The sequence below is a fragment of the Eschscholzia californica genome, unplaced genomic scaffold (assembly GCF_041429995.1).
Source record: "Eschscholzia californica isolate CP2 unplaced genomic scaffold, dmEscCali1.0.p SCAF_2, whole genome shotgun sequence".
Classification (NCBI taxonomy): domain Eukaryota; kingdom Viridiplantae; phylum Streptophyta; class Magnoliopsida; order Ranunculales; family Papaveraceae; genus Eschscholzia; species Eschscholzia californica.
Window position 1 is genome coordinate 8,247,747 of NW_028238309.1, and position 20,416 is coordinate 8,268,162.

The 20,416-nt window shown below is 37.1% G+C and overlaps 2 protein-coding genes across 3 annotated transcripts; both read right to left on the reverse strand.

Annotated features, from left to right (window-relative positions):
- Positions 1 to 6,114: 6,114 nt before the first annotated feature.
- On the reverse strand, positions 6,115 to 13,007 carry LOC147555886 (hyperosmolality-gated Ca2+ permeable channel 1.5-like). 2 transcript variants are annotated; one of them, XM_086663600.1, is made up of 12 exons: positions 12,364 to 13,007; positions 11,485 to 11,831; positions 10,905 to 11,051; positions 10,600 to 10,735; positions 10,362 to 10,463; positions 9,656 to 9,775; positions 9,470 to 9,550; positions 8,689 to 9,029; positions 7,846 to 8,091; positions 7,444 to 7,768; positions 7,108 to 7,341; positions 6,115 to 6,738 (listed from the first exon to the last, which is right to left on the reverse strand). In XM_086663600.1, the coding sequence occupies exons 2-12, from the start codon at positions 11,796 to 11,798 to the stop codon at positions 6,475 to 6,477; spliced, it is 2,310 nt and encodes a 769-aa protein (XP_086519726.1). In that variant the 5' UTR covers positions 11,799 to 11,831; positions 12,364 to 13,007; the 3' UTR covers positions 6,115 to 6,474. The 2 variants fall into 2 exon arrangements, with proteins under 2 accessions (XP_086519726.1, XP_086519727.1); XM_086663601.1 differs by lacking the exon at positions 12,364 to 13,007 and adding an exon at positions 12,113 to 12,214.
- Positions 13,008 to 13,870: 863 nt separating this feature from the next.
- LOC147555887 (lysM domain receptor-like kinase 3) lies at positions 13,871 to 19,961 on the reverse strand. Its single transcript, XM_086663606.1, has 10 exons — positions 19,186 to 19,961; positions 18,404 to 18,544; positions 17,481 to 17,647; positions 16,762 to 16,851; positions 15,780 to 15,873; positions 15,543 to 15,694; positions 15,365 to 15,456; positions 14,729 to 14,867; positions 14,519 to 14,617; positions 13,871 to 14,424 (listed from the first exon to the last, which is right to left on the reverse strand). The coding sequence occupies exons 1-10, from the start codon at positions 19,835 to 19,837 to the stop codon at positions 14,299 to 14,301; spliced, it is 1,752 nt and encodes a 583-aa protein (XP_086519732.1). The 5' UTR covers positions 19,838 to 19,961; the 3' UTR covers positions 13,871 to 14,298.
- Between the last annotated feature and the right edge of the window lie 455 nt (positions 19,962 to 20,416).

Here is a 20,416-nt window from a genome sequence, read left to right on the forward strand (position 1 = left end):
CTAGCCACCAAAGATACATCAACCACCGACCGGCCACCACACCCATCCTTTAAATCCCTTCTTGATGAATTCCAAGATCTTATACCCTCCATCACTCCACCTTCTCTTCCACCTTTAAGAGATATTCAACACCAAATTGATCTTATACCGGGGGATAATTTACCGAATTTACCTCACCATAAGATGAGTCCCCAAGAACATCAAATACTCCAGGAACAAGTGGAAGATTTATTATCTAAAGGTTTTATTCAGGAAAGCCTTAGTCCATGTGCAGTACCAACACTTTTGGTTCCGAAGAAAGACGGTACATGCGTATGTGTGTTGACAGTAGAGCTATCAACAAAATTACCATTAAGTATGGGTTCCCAATCCCTCGTTTAGAAGACGTGCTTGATCACCTAACAGGAGCAACAATTTTTTCCAAAATTGATCTCAAAGCAGGTTATCACCAAATTAGGATTCGAGAAGGAGATGAACGGAAAACAGCGTTCAAAACAAAGGAAGGTCTTTATGAATGGTTAGTCATGCCTTTCGGCCTCTCTAACGCCCCTAGTACGTTTATGCGTTTCATGAATCAAATTCTCAAACCTTTTTTAAACAAGTTCGTAGTCGTGTACTTCGATGACATCCTCATCTTTAGTAAATCAAGAAACGATCACTTAGATCACATTAGAGCAGTTTTTGAGGTTATGCGGCAAAACTCCCTATTCATGAACATTCCCAAAAGTTTTTTCTTCTTAGAGGAAGTATATTTTTTGAGATTCATTATCAGTAAAAGCGGCATGAAAGTTGACCCCGCCAAAGTCCGTGCCATTTCTGAGTGGCCTACTCCATCCTCACCTTCCGAAGTTCGCAGTTTCAATGGTTTGGCCTCTGTTTACAGGCGTTTTATACGGGATTTCAGTACAGTTATGGCACCACTTACTGATTGCTTAAAGAAGGATAAGTTTTTATGGGGACCCCAACAAGATGAGAGTTTCTCTACAATTAAAAAACGATTATGTTCGGCACCAGTATTGGCATTCCCAGATTTCTCCAAACTCTTTGAAGTGGAATGTGACGCTTCAGGTTTAGGTATCGGAGCAGTTCTGTCTCAACATAAAAGACCTATTGAATTTATGAGTGAGAAACTAGGAGAAGCAAGACGCAAGTGGACGGTATATGAGTCCGAATTTTATGCATGCTCTCTACCGAGCACTCCGTCATTGGCAACGTTTTCTCCTCGGGGTCGAATTTGTCCTTTATACGGACCATAAAGCTTTACAAACACTCAACGAACTGCGGATCCAATGCATATGAGATGGATTTCGTTTATTCAGTGATTTAACTTCGTTATCAAGCATAAGTCCGGGTCTTCTAATACCGTGGCCGACACCCTCAGTCGAAGAGCTAGTCTATTAACAACTATGACCGTTCACGTTCCATACTTTGAGGTCCTGATCGACCAATATAAAGATGACCCCGATTTTGGTGAAATTTGGGAGTCATGCAGTCAAAATCGGTCTTCAAGTGTGTTCTTTCTCTCTTCCGGTTATTTATTTCACGGTAATCAGTTGTGTATTCCTATTTCCTCTCTTTGGGAACATATTATTCGAGAATTACACAATGAGGGCCATGTAGGACGTGACAAGACGTTCACTTTAGTTTCCGAACGATTTTATTGGCCTAAACTCAAAAGGGATGTCTCCCGTATTGTGGAACGTTGCTACGTTTGTCAATCGAGTAAAGGCAAAACTCAAAATTCATGTCTTTACAAACCCTTACCGACTCCGGATACTATTTGGGAGGATTTGTGTATGGATTTTGTTCTTGGTCTTCCCCGTTCCCAAAAAGGACGAGACTCGTATGGTCGTCGTCGACCGTTTTAGTAAGATGGCTCACTTTATTCCATGCAAGAAAACTGACAATGCTTCTAATATTGCTAATTTATTCTTTTGGGAGATTGTTCGTCTTCATGGGTTACCTAAAAGTATAGTCTCTGATCGAGATGTGAAGTTTCAAAGCCACTTTTGGCGCTTTTTGTGGAAGAGACTCAATACTAAGCTTAATTTTAGTAGTACATGTCACCCTCAAAGTGACGGACAAACGGAAGTTGTCAACCGTTCTCTTGGTAACCTACTTCGTTGTATTATCAAAGACAAGGGTGTCAATTGGAAAACCACTATTCCTCATGCAGAGTTCGTTTATAATAGCACCGTTAACCGTACTACAAAGAAGACGCCATTCGATATAGTTTATACATCTCGGCCGAACCATGTAGTCGATCTCGTCCCTCTTCCATCAATTGACGAGTTCGATCCCTCGACCGACACCTTCGCCTCCCGTCCTCTCTTTACATGATGAAGTTCGTAGCAATATTTCCATGGCTAACTCTTCATATAAGGCTTCCGGCGACCGTCATCGTGTTCAAAAAGATTTCAAAGAAGGAGATTTGGTCATGATTTATATTTCCAAGCAACGAACTCCCGTAGGTACTTTTAAGAAGCTAAGCCAAAAGAAATTTGGTACATTCAAGATTCTTCACAAAATCAATGATAATGCGTTCGTGATTGATCTTCCTTCGGATTTCAATATTTCCAACACTTTTAATGTTTCCGATATTTATCCATTTTTCCGGACGAGCCAATTTATGACGACATCAACTTGGGGACAAGTTGTTCCACGGAGGGGGAGTATGATGGCGGCCATCCACCTTTGGGCCTCACGGCTAATCCGACTATAGGCCCAACGACCTAGAAGTTATATTATTATAAGTTTCCTATTTATTATTTTGGGTTTCTATGTTTAAGAATATTAGCAATCAAGGAAAGTAATATTAGTAGTTATCTTATTTCCCACTTTGAGTCTAACTAGGAAAGCATAAATCTCTATATAAGAGAAGTCCAGTTTATCTTGTAAGACATTGAATTGAATTATAAACAAAACCCCTTGATTGCATCTTCTTTCTTTACAGTTATTTTAATTTATCGTTAGTTATTTCCTGTTTCTTCTTTAATTTTGGTAATGAATTCTAATGCTTTTACGCTTCCGCAACAATCTACATCAGATAGTCAGTCTTGTTAACAACATATTGTATATGCTATCAACCGTTCATAACTTGTCAGGGCAAAACATGTGTTTGCTACAAATATGTACTTTGGTAATGAATGTCGCGGTTTGTTTTGTAAATTATTTAAGGACTTATCGTTGCTCATAGCAATTCTATTAATGTTCTGTATAAACAATTAGCAAATTCGGTCCTGTTAACAACATAATTGTATATGTTGTCAACAATTTATAACCAGTTAAGACAAAACATAATTTTTTTATAAGCCACTGAATCATATGTTTAAAATAAAAGTAAGAGAATTAAACAAAAACCGTTAGCATAGTTAGTCTTGTTAACAACATAATTGTATATGCTGTCAACAATTCATGACTTGTCAGGGCAAAAATATGTGTTTGCTAGAAATATGTACTTTGGTTCAATGAATGTCGTGATTTCTTTTATAAATTATTTAAGGACTTATTGTTGTTCATAGTAATTCTGTTAATGCTCTGTGTGAATACAATTTTGTTAGTGGAGTTCGGAAAAATATGTGGGATAAGTTGCATAGCGATCCGTGTTTGGGTTTGATTTCAACTTTTATGAAAAGAAATTGGGTTTTTGTTATTAGTGGGCTTTATTTGGCATTTGGATTTTGAACCCATTTTTTTTAGTCTTTTTGCCAATAAATTCATTGTAATTTAGAATTCTTCTTCAATGACATCGTGTTTGTAAAATTTTAAACCATGAATAGTCCTACATTCTAAGACCCGAAGAAAGGAAAGAAAATTTAAGCCGGAGACAGAGATCCATTAGCACTAATGCACATAAAAGTAGTTCGTTACTAAAAAGCATCAAAGGTAGGATTTCATTTTCTAACAAGTTCAAATTATGAAGATATGAAACTTAACAAATTAGAGATAGAAATGGAAACATACATACATGACTCGATAATTATACTGAAAAATACCAGCATTCAAAATCGAATTTGAAACCTAAAAATTGATCCTTATGAAAATCTAATGTATCAATACTCAACTCAGTGGCCCTCCAAGATTTACAGTAAATTTGAATCTTAAAAGTTGGTCCATTTAAATCTAATATACGGTAAAGTTTATCTGGTTGAAGTAAAATAGGTTCTCCCATGCTAGCTTATCTCGAAGATTAATCTGCGTAAAGAGCCAGCAAATACAACTATTTAGGCGATGAAGAAGGTTAACAAATCGTTCCTCAAGATAAAGAAATGAATTTGCCAAAAAGAAAAAAAACATAGCATCACAATTATGACCAAACAAATGGGTCAATCCAGTACCTCTCATGGCACAACAGGCTGGTCAGTCGGTGAGATAGCATATCCAAACGGATCAGCTGATTTGTTTGTTTGTAAAAGGTTTCGGAAAGGTTTCAGACCCGACCAGTACGACTACCTAGTGTCACGACCTTTTTGTCCCGTTAGGTCGACCCGGCATAATAGCTTCAAAACACACGGGCCGATAGTGCGGAATATCAAATACTAACGTGTAGTGCGGCGTTATGCACTCCCTCCTAGCACATAACCAGCCTTCCCGAACATATTCGGAGCATCTCGACTATCAAGTCATCTTAGTTCCCAACCAATATCGTCGCATGACACCATCGTGTCCCAACATAAGAGCATAGCTCGTGCCGTCCCGTATAACGCTTCCTTGAGTCATAGACTCTCGCCCACTATAAAGGATACCAGCATATGTGCGGAGCACACCAAGCCGCATATGCGGATCTCGCCATCTAGTCTCAAGCATCCGGCACCTATCATCTCGGCTTACCATCCGGACATTGGGCATAGGAGCATCCATCTCTAACAAGCTCCCATATGCCCAACATAGCACACCAAGGTTTGGCCCCTTGAATAACTCAATCATCCTTAAGGAATACGATAGCAAGCACGTCTTGCCGTAGCACGAGAACATGCAACTTCGCATCCAAAGGAACCCGCAGTAACCTATCTCTGGGTACTGTCCCAAACCATCTCCTATGACAAGAGAACCCGTGCAATATGCTTCTCTCACATATGCTAGGCCGGCCTCATGGGTTGCGCCATGAGGATGCTCACTTTCGTGCACACTAGCTAAGATGGGTGAGCGTCACATCCACGAGGTCTTGGCATATGCAGGATGCATATGAGGAAGGGAGACCACCCCCTCCTAAGATGCAAACTTCTTGTTTTGCCTATTTTCACAAGGAAACATCAATCCTTTTAACCAGGCATACTCTCGTTCAAATGACCCTTTATACCCTTGTCAAAGTCTTGAATGCTCCGGACACCCCCGTGCATGGCCTAAGAAGCTTCTGGCCCTTGTTGACTCCGTGCTCGACCCTCCGGCCTATGCGCTCATGCGTGCCATCCTAGCACTTCGTCACGCCATATGAATACTCCAAGAATATGATCGTGACACTAGGCCAGATTTTAAAAAAAATTGTCCACCAAATTATACATTACGTACTCAAACATCAAATAATGGGTTGTGGAATATTTGTATACCTCATTACAAACTTCTCCTTGCTCGGAAATTGGTTGGAATTTCCAGTCCGTGTAGATTTCATATTTCGGGACCGCTTCATCCATGGTTATCTTCTTTAAAAGATGCTATAACACAATTGAATGGTGAATATCTCACTGACATTGATTTGATTGTTCCATATATCCAGAGTTTCTGCTTATAAGTGTCGATGTCGAGAATTGTCGGTGGTAATAGACTTTTACATAGGGTTTTGAAAAAGATGATTGTTAAAGATAAATTTTTGGGAGAAAAAAGTAGAAGAGATAATGGAGATGAACTTGACCCTTAAATACCCGGATTAGTTGCTTGGGTGTTAGCGAGCTCGGGTCGATGACCATTGACCCCAGTCAAGAAAAACCCCGACTGCCCCATCAACTAACACTACCCAGTTACAGACATGGAAGTTTCTACGATTAATCGTCACTCAATTTTGCCTATTCACGTGACATTGTATTGGAAAATGTTATGGACAACAATAACAGTAAATGCGCCCAAAGATCATCTAGAAAATATAGTAAACACCAAGCAGATTAGTCAGACGAGTCCTGATTTAGTAGAACGAAAACTGGATTGAAATGAAAGAGTTGCCGAAAAGATCATAAACCCGAAAACAAGAATAGCATAACTAGTCAATTTGATACTTTTAAATCCTAATAAACATCATCTAACATTGATCCAACTAGTTTTCCAAAAAAAAACAATGAGAAAAGTTAATCCAACTAAAGGTTGGATTGAAAAGTTTAAGAATTTGTCTATCTTTTAGTAACCTCTGGCTAATTTTGAGTTCATTACTCACTAACTATTTTCACCTGTTGATATTATGTACTAGAGAACCTTATAATCTTAAATATCATACCACTCTTTCTGTTATCTTCTCTGTTCGATTTAGACCCATCTTTGGCGTACCAGTTAAAGGTCTGACTCGGAAGCGCCAAGCAAGAAGCGCGAAGATGAACCACTATAATTGCTAGTCACTGGTGTGTTTAGTCGAGATTGGCGTTTTGTAGCCACAAGATTATCCTCTACTAATACGTCAGTGACTATGTTATTCATCTCATTCGCTTCTTCTTCTGCTTCCTTGAAGATTGGATGGATATAAGCATTTTGAAGGTATCCTTTCAGATTTAGATTCGGCTCTTTCGTTCTTTCCAAGGTGTCTTTTATCATCGCTTCCTGAATGCACATAAAACGACAAAAAGTTTATATATTATGTGACGATTAATGATATGGAATAGCGGCATAAAGGATTAAATTAAAAATCAAGAAGGTGAACTTGTATTTGTTATTTAACTTAATTTCGATTTTGAGTATGAAATCTGACTTGAGATGTGAACTGACTCAAGTCAAATTTGAGTGTGTTTCTTCTTTTTATCTGACTCGTGTTTCTGACTCGTTTAAATGGCGGACTCCAGACTTATCTTGGGTTTATTTTAGTCGAGCATTAAATATGTTTGAAGTTGATTATACTGAGGTAAGTTCGAAGTTTCAATAATATTTTCATTCACTCCTGCAACTACATTAACTAATGTATAATGGTCATACCTCCAAGGGATATCTTCTGAAGGCAGGTTCGAACCGATTTTTGCAAAATCTATGGAACCAAATGGTCAAGATTGGAAGAACAATGAGGAAAGGTGTTGACTGAGCCGCTTTTTTCGTACTAAGTAATCCCATTAGAAGAAGTTGTGAGATGATCAATGCAGCTATTATACGCCCATGAACGTCCGGCCAAAATCCTGCTGCACTTTCGTATTCTTGATTATAAACATTTATAATCTACAAAATCAAAAATTGAAAGAAAAATAAACATATTAATACCAATTTGAGATAAGAAACGTAAGATTAAGATTTCAATATTACGATTATAAAAATGGTTACCTGATGACGAAAAACGACATATGCAAGGGCGAAGAATACTATTATGAACGGAAGTAAGAAAGGAGTCACGACAGCATAAACCAGACCAAGTAAGAAGTAAAGCTGAATTTGAGGTTCTCCTACATTGAAACCAATACTTCCTGGATCCATTGCCTCTTCTCTATCCTTTTCTGTCTTCACCAAGAAGAAATTCTTCAAATGGTAAAGAATTAAAGGTTTCAACCTCAAAATCTCCCCAGCAACTCCAGCCCATCCATCAACCATTATATAAGTAATGAAGAAAGTCGCTTTCATTGGGATGGATACGCCGATTGTTTTCGGTATACTGCCAAAAAGAGACTATTATTGGTTGGTTGTTCATAGCACGGTTTGAGAAACTGTGACTTGGGAGCAAAAACTTACTCATTTGCTGATTGGTGAATAAAAGTATTTAGCTGCTGAAATGCAGTTCCGGCGATAATGCTTCCAAGGAAGACATTAATAAGAACAAAAATGTAGTATCTAGTTGCAGATCTCCTCTCTAATGCGGACAAAGCGAAAAACCCTTCAATTTTTGACATCGTCATCAATATTGAAGGAAGAATGATGAGGAATATCTTTAGAGCAATCCCAGGTAGAAATCCTTGGATGAATGATTTGATGGTCCGCCTGTATCACAAAGTAATATCCTATTGTAAGAATAGTCCCAGATGGAGCAAGGCAAGTCTCATGACCTACACTATAATATCGTAGCTAGGCACACACGTGGTAGGTCCAACAACCACATGTGCTCAGTCCCCTAACAAATGACATGTGATAGCCTCTAAAAACCAACATGAGGTGGGTGGGAATGGTATCACATGGGCCAAAGCATGTCTCCTGACCAACAGTATAATATCATAGCCCAACAACCACATGTGTTACACGTCATTGAACAAAAGGGCACGTGACATGATCAAAGAACCCCACACATGAGGGGGCACGTGACGATAGTTCCACATGTAACAAGGCGAGTCTCCTGGCCAACAACATCATATCTCTGACCTCTCCATAGTCCACTCATTGACAATTGGTTTTGAGATGGATCTAGACAATCTTAATAACTATTATCCTCCGCAGTGACTGAAACCAAAATATGAATGAAAAATCCCTAGTGATCTCCAAAGTTCAAGCAACGGAGAAATCCTATCATTTTGTACTGCTATGCACAAAGCAAGTAAAACTGAAAAAGATAATAGATATATTACAAAAATACAGAGCACTTACGTTTCAATGATGGGCCTCAAAAATGGGACAGCCTTCTCAATTCCTTCAATATTTGCAAGGGACTGTACAAATGCTATCGGAATCATAAAAAAGAAGGTGAGGAAGAAGAACGCAACTCCTATAATAAGCCTTCTAATTGCAAGAGAGACAAATGGAATTGCTAGATTGTCCCAGTACACATCCCTCGGCTCGGGAGCCCACTCGGTCAGCCATAAAGTCGGATTTCTTGATTGTTGAGTTTGTGCACAAACAGCAGCAGCCCATCTATTTCTAAAGGATACAAATGCTGCTGGCATAATATACTTGGGGTGGTTAGTGATCCTTTCTTTCTCTGCCTCTATCTGCCATTTGATAAAATTGTCATCCATGATAAATGAATCGGCATTACCAAAAAATGCAAGAAAGTAAAATTGGCCAACAATAATAGATCATTTAGCCATCATAATCATTCGAACTTATGAAGGCAACATTCAGGATTTGCTTTTTGAAAAGCGAATATATATATTGATAATGTGTTGAGAAAGGCAACATTCAGGATTTTCGAATAATGATTTTTCATTGTTAGACCATAAAAGAAAAATGTTTGATTCCCACATAGGTCAGTAGGCAGTGGTGTCACACGTCCCATGTCCGAGTTCTAGTCTATCAAAAAATATCAGGAAGAAGACTACAAAATTTTTAAAATTGGGGAAACAAAAGTAATTGTTTCAACAATTATCGAATTGAAGGCGACTGCAGTTTCATCAAACAGAATATGCAGAAAATCAAGAGTGGTACTTACTTTTTTCGTGATCATATCGACCTCAGCACTGTAAAAGTCAATTGAATCCACTTTACTTCCCCAAAGGCCTAAGAAACCAGTCTGTTTGATCACACAAACAAAAGAAGGAGAAAAAGAGGGTTTTAGCGTAGTAAGAGATCAAGTTGGTTAAATTTCAAAGAATGAGCACTTAAGTAGTGAAATTACCTTTCTCATTGGTCTTTCGGAGGGATTTCTAGCATATTTAAGTTGAGTGTAATCGAGCCAGTTCTGCATGCTTTTCTTCTTCTTGACCAACTCACTGAGTTTGCTTCCATTGTATACAACCTGAATGACAGTGGAATAGCTAATTCAATAACCTCTGTAACAATACCAAAGCTAGATATAATAAGTTGCTAACGAGATACAGATATCTAGAAAATGTTGACACTAGAAGTAGTAATGCAATATATTTTCAAGAAAATATAAGAACAATGCAAAATAAAGCCATAGTTGTTTATGCATCTTACATGACATGAAATAAAACCAGAAAGTTTGAAAATCCATATGACACCATGTGTTCTGAGTTACAGTTTATCATGGCAGTTTATAGAAGAAACTAATTCCAAGAGTTTCCTTTATAAAACCAAGTCAACACAACCTCCAACTTTGGGTTACTAATAAGATAAAGCAACAGACACCACAATCAGTTAAAACATTTAAATCATGCCACAGACATGCATCTTTTGAAAACAATAAACATCCGACTATCGCATATCCAAATATTGTAGAAGCTAAATACGTAAACATTTTGTACAGAGACAAGGATAAATGCATATATTCCAGATCATAACTTGTATCGGTTTCCACATCTGCATCTCCATACGTCATTACCCAAAAGTAAATAGAGTTTGGAAGTAATGCAGAACCCAACCTGATGAGTTAGATAGTGCTCTGGATGGTTGACGAGAAAAAAATGCTCCACAAGCTCACTAACGGATTCGTCAGGATCTGATGGTACATTTCTTACGAGGACCTGCCAGATCATGTAATATATACTTATAGGCGGGTAAACAATGTATTGGAAAAAATATTCTCAACCTTTGACCTTTTATGGCTTTACCAACAATAACAAAAAAAAAGAAGTTGATGAAAAAAATATGAGATCTTACAGTAAACTGATCAGCACGGCGTTGCTCGGCCGCAAGAAACTGCAACCTCATTGAAGCAACTAGCTCATATTCCTTGTGCAAAATATAGCATGTCCAAAAGGTGAATACATAAGCCATCACTATATGAGTCCAAAATCTGCAATTTAGACAAAGATCATAAGTTCATAACTTTAAAGTCTTAAAACTCAGTTCAGAAAACAAGAGTTCGAGCTTTGCTCTTGGAACTCATGCTTTCATCTTCTCAACAAAGCAAACTGAAATTAATGATCAAGTAGTTTACTAGGAGAACATAGTTGGTTAATTACCTATTCGACCCCATTGGAATGTTAGAGATAGAAAGCTTATCAATGTTGCTGAAAACTACTTTAGATAGTTTCAGTGTATCGTTACTCCAGTTGACAGGTACAATGATTGCAAACGCGAGAACTGTGATTGGTACAAAGATTTTAAGCCTGCAACAGGAAAAGAAGAAAAGATAATTAGCCTCAAAGATATGATGTTGGAAGAAAACTTAGGTTTGTGTCAATAAAATGTCTGGCACTAATTGAGTGGTACCAGAAGTGGTGATGGTCTTGTGGGGTTAGAGGCTAGACATGGTAAACATGTTATATATTTGTGATAATAATCTCACTGGGATAATTCTTGGCTGAAAAGATTGAAGTTACATTTGATCCTGAGTCTGATATAAATGTAACAGTGGCTTGAATGGAACAAAGAAATTACGTATTAAGAAATAATCCAACACCTGTTAATAACGATCTCGAAGTGTAGATAATAAACCTTATCAACCCTCAAGGATAGACACCTTTACACCTAAAGGAACTCAAAAAGCTGAACCTAATCGAAAATGAAAAAGATAAAGAATGAGATTTATGTATATCATACCCAAGCAAGTAAATCCGCAAATAGACAGCAGAATCAAGTCCTGCGTGCTCAATCAGCTCTGGTTGAGGCATTTTCAGTGCTAATGGCATCCAATTAAGAAATGTAATATATGATCGAAAGTCTAGATTGACAAATTTGCCAACAAATGCTCCTGAGCAACTTGGACTACTTCTTTGACCTTTAAGATACCATTTGGGGAAGTATACCCTATCATTTATGGGTTGTAGTCTCAATAGTGCAAATACTATAAAGAAAGCAACTGCAGAGAGAATATTGATAGATGCCGCAACACCTATATCTCCCAAAGAAGCCATCTATATATCGCGCAGAGAGGTAACACAAAATTCCTACAACCAAGCGCATAACTTTCTTGTTAGATACATAAACATGAACATGTGAATCAATTATAAAGCTAAAGATAAGATTTTTATAGTATTCAAAAAATCGCATCGAATGGGATGGGCATCGAATGGGATGGCTTGGAGAACTCTAATACACACAAAACCAACTTTCCTTCAAATCTATCTGGCTTAACTTGCCACCTTGGGGTTATAGGCGAAATCATTAGTTGGCGGACATCTAGAAAAAGCTAATTAAGTTCAGATATTTCCAAAGTCCATTAGAGTACCCTAAATTGCTGAAATTTTTTTAAGGCATTCATCAAAGAAGAAAAAAATCAACCATGAAAGAAACAAAATTAGTTCATAATCTTCATTTTCTTTACATGTCTAAAAGAACAACATCAAACTCAAATGACTAAAACAAACCAGAAAAAAATAAAGGAACTAAAATCCCTAAATTGTTAGCATTTCTTAAACTCCAATTAAGATAAGAAGTTATTATAAAATTAACATTCAATTGAAGTTAGTTTATATATACCTCGACTGAAGATACTTCTGATCGGATTAAGTAGAAGAGATTAATAGTCTCCTGACTTCCGATTGATAATCATTGACATAAACTGGATGCTGAAACATTGAACTTCGATCAAGTAGAAAAAGAAGAAGAAGATGAAGAGAAAACAAACAAATCTGAAGAATAAGAAGAAGAAGAACTGAATTTTGTTTTTCTAAACTGGCTTTCCAGATGAATCAAAGATAAGAACGTAGTATAAATAGAGTAAAGAAATCAATCTATTTCAATCGGAGAAAGTAAGAGATTTTGTCTAAAAATGAACAAATTTACAGAATAAAAAAGATTATTAGTATGAATAATAGGAAACGACATCTTCTTCACTCTCTCTCTCTCTCTCTCTATACTTTCTCTCTCTACTATTAAGTTCGAGTTATTGTGTTTGAGATCTGCTTTAAGATGTCAGTTTTTTTTTTAATTAAATTGATAAGCGTAGTTATCGGGATATTAACCTAAATGACACCTAAGTTTCCAAACGGCTAGTTTATGATAGGAATGATATTATACAACAAGTGTGACGTAGTATTTTAGTGATTCACAATTATATACGGTTGGATTTGTCATTGGAATTTAATGATGGTAACTAAATAATTGGACAAAGAAGGTGTCACAATCAGAATACCTCATACAGAGTAATAGGTGTATACCTAATACACTGAAGTGTGGGTTCCAGTATTCGGTTAGAATCTTCGATTATCTCCCTCGTGGTCAGTTATTTATTCATATGAGTCAGGTGTTATGATGTGTATTTGTCTCTTTTAATTGGATATTGACATCATGGTTAGGGTTCTAGGAGTTGCTAAAGGTTAGGGGTGGGATTTTGGCCCGCGGCCCATGTCCGCCCGCAACGTCCGATGACTGAACCGGTCAAAACCCGCCTGCCCGACAGATATTTAATGGACCAACGCGGGCAAGAGGGTCTAACCGGTTACCGGTGTATCGTCTGAGTCCGCCTGTTGAGGTTGTCCGTTTATCCGTCCGTAATGACACAAATCTTTTACGGCCCTCAACTATTTGAGGGGTTCTGGTGTAGTGACATTGTTGACACCCCCTCGTCCATGCCCTGGACAGGGCATGGACCCTAGCTTTAAGTGCATGTGGGTCGGGATGGATATGGGTAAACGGATGCGGTTGTGTGCTCATGGGCTAATCACAATTGTATGGGCTCTGCTCAGATGACCAAGATATAAATAAGAAGAGAAGAGTCTACTACTCTTTCTTGCAGTGGCTGGATAATCCCTCTCAATCGCATGAGAAGTAGATGGGGTTTCAAGACCCCATAAGATAGCCCTAAGTGTCTTTATATGACCTTTAGGGCTCAAGATGTCTTAATTAGCAGTTATAGTGCTTATCCAAATTCATGATGTATTGCATGTCATATTTATATTGTATCAATGTCATTGAAGTTGTAATGACTTTTGGAGTCTATCTCAAAAAATAATAAATAAATAAATAAATATATAGTAAATAGGAAGAGAAAATAAAGTAGTGTTGATATTGAATATCTGTACATTCTCATACAAATTTGTAATCATTACAGAAGATGCTCATAGCTTTTGTACACAACTTACTGTACAGTGGCGTCTTTTACTATGAAAGATAGGGCAACAAACCTTTATAATCAGTCGGAAATTTGTAATAAGGATACAAGCAATGAAACCTTTAAACATTTTTTTCAGGCTCTTTTTTACTTCGGTGTACTGCATAAAGATTATAGACCTGTGTTCCACAGATAAGAACTTAAGAAACTCCTACATTGCCTGCTCTTTCCAGTTTCCGAAATATTCAAATACCCGATAGGCCCAAAAACAAATTCACAGAGGAAACACGAGTTGATATAGCGCCTTCGTGATGGGTTGGTCTTTACCTTCCTGTCATTAGGTTCACTAATCCATGGTTTTCTTACAAAGCTGCAGCATCCCAATCCTCCGTTGTCGATGAAAGTGTCATTAAAGCAACCACAATGGACCTCATGCAGGGCCTTAGTTGGGGAGTCTCTTGTGTGCATGCCTTGGCAAGTTGGGCCATCTGAGGACAAACCAGAACAATCAGGATAAATTTATAGTAATAAATTTTACTAGTAAAATATGAAGAAACATTTTTGGTTGAGAACTGTTTTCACCTTACGGACCGAGTCGAAGGAGTAGTTGTCCCCAAGTCTAGGATCAACAAGTTTACACAGATCGTCTTTTGGGTCAGGCTGATTAAGAGCCTCTTCGAACTGTATAATAACAGCCACAACAATATTTATTTCAAGGTTAGCTTCAAAATGTAACTATTTCGATTTTCAAGAGACAATTTGTCAGAATAGTATAAAAAGGAAGAGAATAACCATAGCAACTAGTCCTCTTGATTCAAGATTAGATTCATTTGTTCTAACCACAGCTTGTTTTGCAGATATAAGTTCGTAAAGAACAACCCCGAAAGCATATACATCGACCTTAGGCGTGATGTCACCATACTGGGCGTACCTATAAGCAAGAAAAAGCTAAATCAACTTTTGAGTACCTAAATAACAATCACAAGCTTTAAGGAGGGCTTGAGTTTCAGTTCGTATTCAGTAGACAAACGATGTCAAACAGCATTGTTCATGGTTTAGAGAATAGTGCTAGGGTGTTCGCTAAAGGACTCCCAATCCCATCTGAGGCTCAAGAATAAACATCTACCTTTTTCTGGTTTTGGGACTGGACCGGACTTGCTATTACTGTTCTCTGGTTCATACTTGGCAGAACTGAATTGCTTTTTAGGCATATTCTCGTTCTTATCCCTTAATTTCAGTCACAATTTTGATGCATTAGATGAAACAAATACAAATGGATTCTTAAGTTTGTGGTCATCCAACTCAAAACCAATTGGTAATGACTGGAGAGGGCCTATACATTATATGCTTGGTTGCTAGATACCCCTTCTCCAATATGGGACTATTCTCACATGGATGAAGAAAAAATATGGTATCTTACTGACTTACTCTGGAGGCATGTATCCGAATGTACCCACAATACGTGTTTGGAGTGACCCACTTCCAACTTCTGTGAGCTTTGTCAACCCAAAATCTGCTACCTGCATATTAGACATATTACTGCATCAAGAATTTAGAAACATACGCTTTTCATATAATCTGTTACTTAGGTTAACAAATTCACAACCTTTCCCCGGAAGTTTCTATCTATCAAAAGGTTGGCAGATTTAATATCTCGATGGATGTAAACAGGAATAGTGTGCTCATGGATGTATTCAAGACCTCTTGCCGAATCGAGGGCTATTTGCACCCTTGTCGACCATGCCAGTGGTTCCTTCACTATAATCACAATATTAAATTAAATAGGAAGGTAGTCAATGCAGTAAAAATAGTAACAGAAAGTAGAAACATAAACTTGGTTCACCTGATCCGCACAAGTGCTCGCTAAGGTTTCCACTGTCAATGAACTCATAAACTAGAAATAAAGAACCCTCAACACAATAACCAATCAAGCGGACCTACATTCATCACATAAATAAAACAACAGATAATAAGCCTCAAGGTTTTTTTACGAAGAATGCGTAACTTAGCAAATAACAAATACATAACTAAAAGTAGGATCACTTTCTGAGCCAGGTTTCGATGGAAATTTCGGTTGGTCCAAAAGTGGAAACGTTTTGGTCTGTGTGGAAATTTTAAAAATTTGCTTAGGTACTAATCTGCAATAAAAAAATTAGTTTAGGGGATGAACTGAATTATTTAACTCTAATAGTACTAAAACAGTTAAGTTAGGTGTTTATCTGCAATTAAACAGCTAGTTTAGGGGGTAAACTGAATTATTTATCAGATGTAAACCTAAAACAAATAGCTTAGGGTCCAATCTGCAATAATAGTAATAGTTAGGGAGCTAACAAAAAATAAAACATAACATTGGTTTGTTGTGAAAATTGGTTTCAAAAAATTATTCCTTGGTTTCAAATTCCTTGTGTATCAATATATTTCTCCATCGCCTTATCAGTTGAAATTGGTGAACTGGATCTTGACAAACTAATAGATTATTTGACAAAGATGAAGAGAGCCAGGTTTCATAAATGAAGGCTGGTGAGGTGGTAAGGATTTCATATCGTAGTACTCTAGTAAATCAGACTACTTAGCTGAAATACCAATGAATATCGATTGAACCACCCATTTTTTGTAAGCCATGTCTTGTTATAAGATTTAGTTCAGTTGGATTCTATTTCCACCTCAATTCTACGTTTGTTGCCAGTTCGTTGTACTTGTGAACAACAGCAGATGCATACCAATCAGGTAGTCTGATATGTATTATACCAATCAGTTCGTTGTACTTGTGAAAAATATGCTTTGGATAATATAGAAAGTAGACAGGCATTAGAGAAGCAAAATACCAAATTTAAGTGATGAACGCGAGTTAGAACTTTCAGCTCTGCGAGGAACTCCTTTGATGCTTGCATCTCCATTTTCTTGATTGCAGCTTTCTGATGATGTCGAGAGCAAAAGAAAAGTGGAGGCATAAGTCATATCCATTACTCCGTGGTAAATAAGTAGCAAGCTTGAATTTCGAGTAAAGTACGACAAAGATTGGAACAAGCAGAACAAAGTTTTGTAGCTGTATCCCATGAATTTTGCAGATATTTTCCCCCATTATGCCCTAGTTTTTATATGGCCTTGCTCTATGTTGATCTACATGGATGGTGTAACTTGGATTGTTAATATTCAAAAATTAATCCACTATATCAAGTGCAGCGACAATGACAATATCCAACTAGAAAAAGATCTAGGTATTTAACAGCCCTATTCGGTGCATTTTGTTTTCTCCTCTTTCCGTGCCCATCCATTCAAGGTGTGATAATTGTGAACCATAGATATGTTCATGTTCGACCCCCTTCGTTTTCCACATCATAATGGCTTAACTTTCAAGGAATCATAACACACTGGATCTATAGTACCCTTTAGAAATCTTCCATATGAGGCGACATATCGAGAGCTAGTGCCCGATGCATGCATTAGAACGGATAACTAATATTTACAGTACCCCAGATGCATGAAATCTAAAAAATAGTGTGCTGTTTATTATCGTTTTCTCTGATTGGTTTTCGGAACATACCTCGCCTCTAAGCTCAGCATAGTAAACAGTACCATAGCCACCTTGACCAATTTTATTAGCCAAGCTGAAGTCGTCTGTGGCCCTGGCAAGCTCTTCATATGAAAATTTAACTGATTTATCCACAGTGATACCAGTTAGCCTAGGTGAAACAATGGGCGTTGAAGAAGCTACATACAGAGAATGGAAAAAAATCAATCACTAAAACAATATGTTCCCTTTTGTAGTTACCTATTGCTGGACAAGTAAATAGATAGTAAAGTTTCTTATCCACATGAGATAGCATCAGTTGGGCAATATCTCATGTATGATCAAACTTCTTAGGTGGCTCCTCCTAACTTAAATTTTGTTTGGAACTAATGAGGTACTACCATCTTCCCATAATAAAGCAAGTCTACGGTTGTAACCTTTTATGTAAGTGTGTCCTAAATCATTTAGACTTTCTAAGCAATAGGACAGAGAAAAGAGATAGTAAGTTACCCCAGAAGGAAGATGGACAATTAACATAAAATAAATTAAATTCTACGGAAAAATTGTATACAGAAAAAGGGAGTAAAAGCGTTATGCTTCCAGAACTCAAAATTGCATATGGATGCATAGATTAGTTACTCTACAAGTGTAAGGTTAAGGAGAATAATTGTTGACCTTGTGTCCCAACAGGTGCCACACTCCATCAGGATAAAGGATAGTTCAGTGAAGTTTGAAAGGATTTACAGAAAGTAAGTTCATAAAACAAATGTAACAAGAACAACACATAGTAACTGATTAAACATGGGATGTTCCAGCTACAAAGATCACGATAAATTCTTATTACATATGTCTGTTTTGCCAAGAGCTTATTTGAATATTCTTAATGAAGCTTACACTAAACGTGGACTATAGAATCAAAGAGAAGAAGGATTGCAAATATCAAAATTGCAGAATACCTTTATATTCTGCAGAGAGCAATGATGTCTTCTTCACCATTTTCCTTCTCGAAAGTCGTACATACACACAGATTGCCAAAAATAGTGCAACAGCTACTGCTACGAGAGAGATCCCAACAATGACTCCAACTGAAAGTCCTCCTGAGTTCAAAAACGGAAAATCTTAAGGGCCTATATTAACGCCTGAAATTCATCATTATAAGATATCTTTTTTATCCAAGAAGCATAATCTGTAATAAGAAGTCAATCCCACACCTTTGCTGCATAAACAAAAAAAAAGTTAAAATTTAGAAAACTAAAATTTTGTTTTGAACTAAGTACAAGATAAAGGTAGAGATATTCACTAGCTAAGTTAAATAATGAAGATCTTATCAATGGTCGGTAGCTTCCTGTTAGATCTGCAATAACCAAGAGAATAGCAAGGTTAGTTTCATTCTGGTTATATTCACCAAAATTTACAATTTTGCTGGCTCAAATGAATGTCACACGTGCGGGCTTGTGTGAGCATAGACCCACATGGGCAAGGTATCTCATAACCAAAATACATTATTTAGGTCATCTTCCTCATTACCAATCGGTTGCGCTGATGACTGAGGAAATAGACATAGTCATGTTGTAGACTTGTAGTCACTATTCTAATTATAGAATATAGGAGCTCGATTCTGCATATCATATCTCAGTATGAATAACTGAATTGATAAGAACAATCAAACAAAAACCATATAGGGAAGCTAAAGAGTTCCTTTGCTACTAACAACCAATATAACTAGAAAAGAGATCACCTTTGCTAGGAATATAAACAATTCCTTTTCCGCTAGAGAAATCCGAATTAGGGTTGTACTGTCGAAGTACTTCTGTACTGAGATTGAATCCAGAAGCAATAGATGCCAAATTCTCCCTAGGTTTCAAAGGGTAGGTAATGAACAAACTGTAATCCTTGTTTATTTTTTTATCCCCACAATAGCAATTCACAATGACAGATGCAACTATAATATCTGATATATTATTAGATGTATATTCATTGTACTTCCTCAACAACTCCGGCGTTGTTAGATTCGCATAGTATGTCTTTGAAATCTTCTCGTAATTATCACCGGAGACGACAGTGTAAACAAAAGGATTACCTAAGAAGTCATCATTAATACAATAACAAGGAAACGGAATATTTAATCTCTGACCAGTAGTAATAGTATCTTTATTCGGAACTTGGGGATTATATTTAAGAATCGTCTCGATTTCAGTATTCATAACTTGAGAAATGAAAGTGAGATTTGATAAATCCCAGACATTATAGGAAGCTAAAGCTAGATCACATACATTTTTGCACTTAGCTTCTACTTGAATTCCAGTACTTGAAAAGAGAATTACCAAGAACACAACCCCTAAACCAAATTCAATTTTGTAATTTCTTCTGGGTGTTTTTGTGAAGATCATGATTGGTTGAGATGATTGCCTCCTCTACAACTTAGAACTCAGCAGAGACGTTTACAAGAAAAAGTAGGAAGAAATAAGTAAAACCCTGACTTTTGATTCAGGAATTTTGGGAATAGTCTTCAGTCTTCCTTCTATTGGTTGTTATTGTTGATTGACTTTGACAAACGATAGTAACGGTCGTCTTCACTGTTTTACCGGGAAATGTGAACAGCAAAACTGGACGACAATGGTTGACATTAATAATATGGGGCAAGTTTTATTTGTTCAATGAAATTTTAACTGAAAATTTAGAAAATTAATTAGTCCAAATGCTAAAATTCTCGTTAACCAAAATAGTACCTCAATTGAAGATACTTCTGATCGGATTGCAATAAGAACATGTAGGGGAGCAACAGAAGATTGAACATATGTATCCATGGTTTTAAGCTACAAATTACAACAAGCATTTGAGAATGAAAGCTATCTAATGGCTACGGAAACCAATGAGTTTGGTTGCCCACTCTTTAGAAGGTAGGGCTCTTCCACTCAAAGCTACATAAAATGTTTGTGTTTCACATTTTCACAGAGAAACATCATCCT

What these genes read in the sequence shown, in the direction of transcription:
- LOC147555886 (XM_086663600.1), bottom strand. Translation starts at nt 11,798, where the DNA reads ATGGCTTCTTTGGGAGATATAGGTGTTGCGGCATCTATCAATATTCTC. An exon ending in ATTCACCAATCAGCAAATGA is followed by an intron (nt 7,769 to 7,845) that starts GTAAGTTTTTGC and finishes TCTTTTTGGCAG; the next exon opens with TATACCGAAAACAATCGGCG. An exon ending in ATGTCGTTTTTCGTCATCAG is followed by an intron (nt 7,342 to 7,443) that starts GTAACCATTTTT and finishes TTGATTTTGTAG; the next exon opens with ATTATAAATGTTTATAATCA.
- LOC147555887 (XM_086663606.1), bottom strand. Translation starts at nt 19,837, where the DNA reads ATGATCTTCACAAAAACACCCAGAAGAAATTACAAAATTGAATTTGGT. An exon ending in ATAGAAACTTCCGGGGAAAG is followed by an intron (nt 15,457 to 15,542) that starts GTTGTGAATTTG and finishes TCTAATATGCAG; the next exon opens with GTAGCAGATTTTGGGTTGAC. An exon ending in CCTTCGACTCGGTCCGTAAG is followed by an intron (nt 14,425 to 14,518) that starts GTGAAAACAGTT and finishes GTTTGTCCTCAG; the next exon opens with ATGGCCCAACTTGCCAAGGC.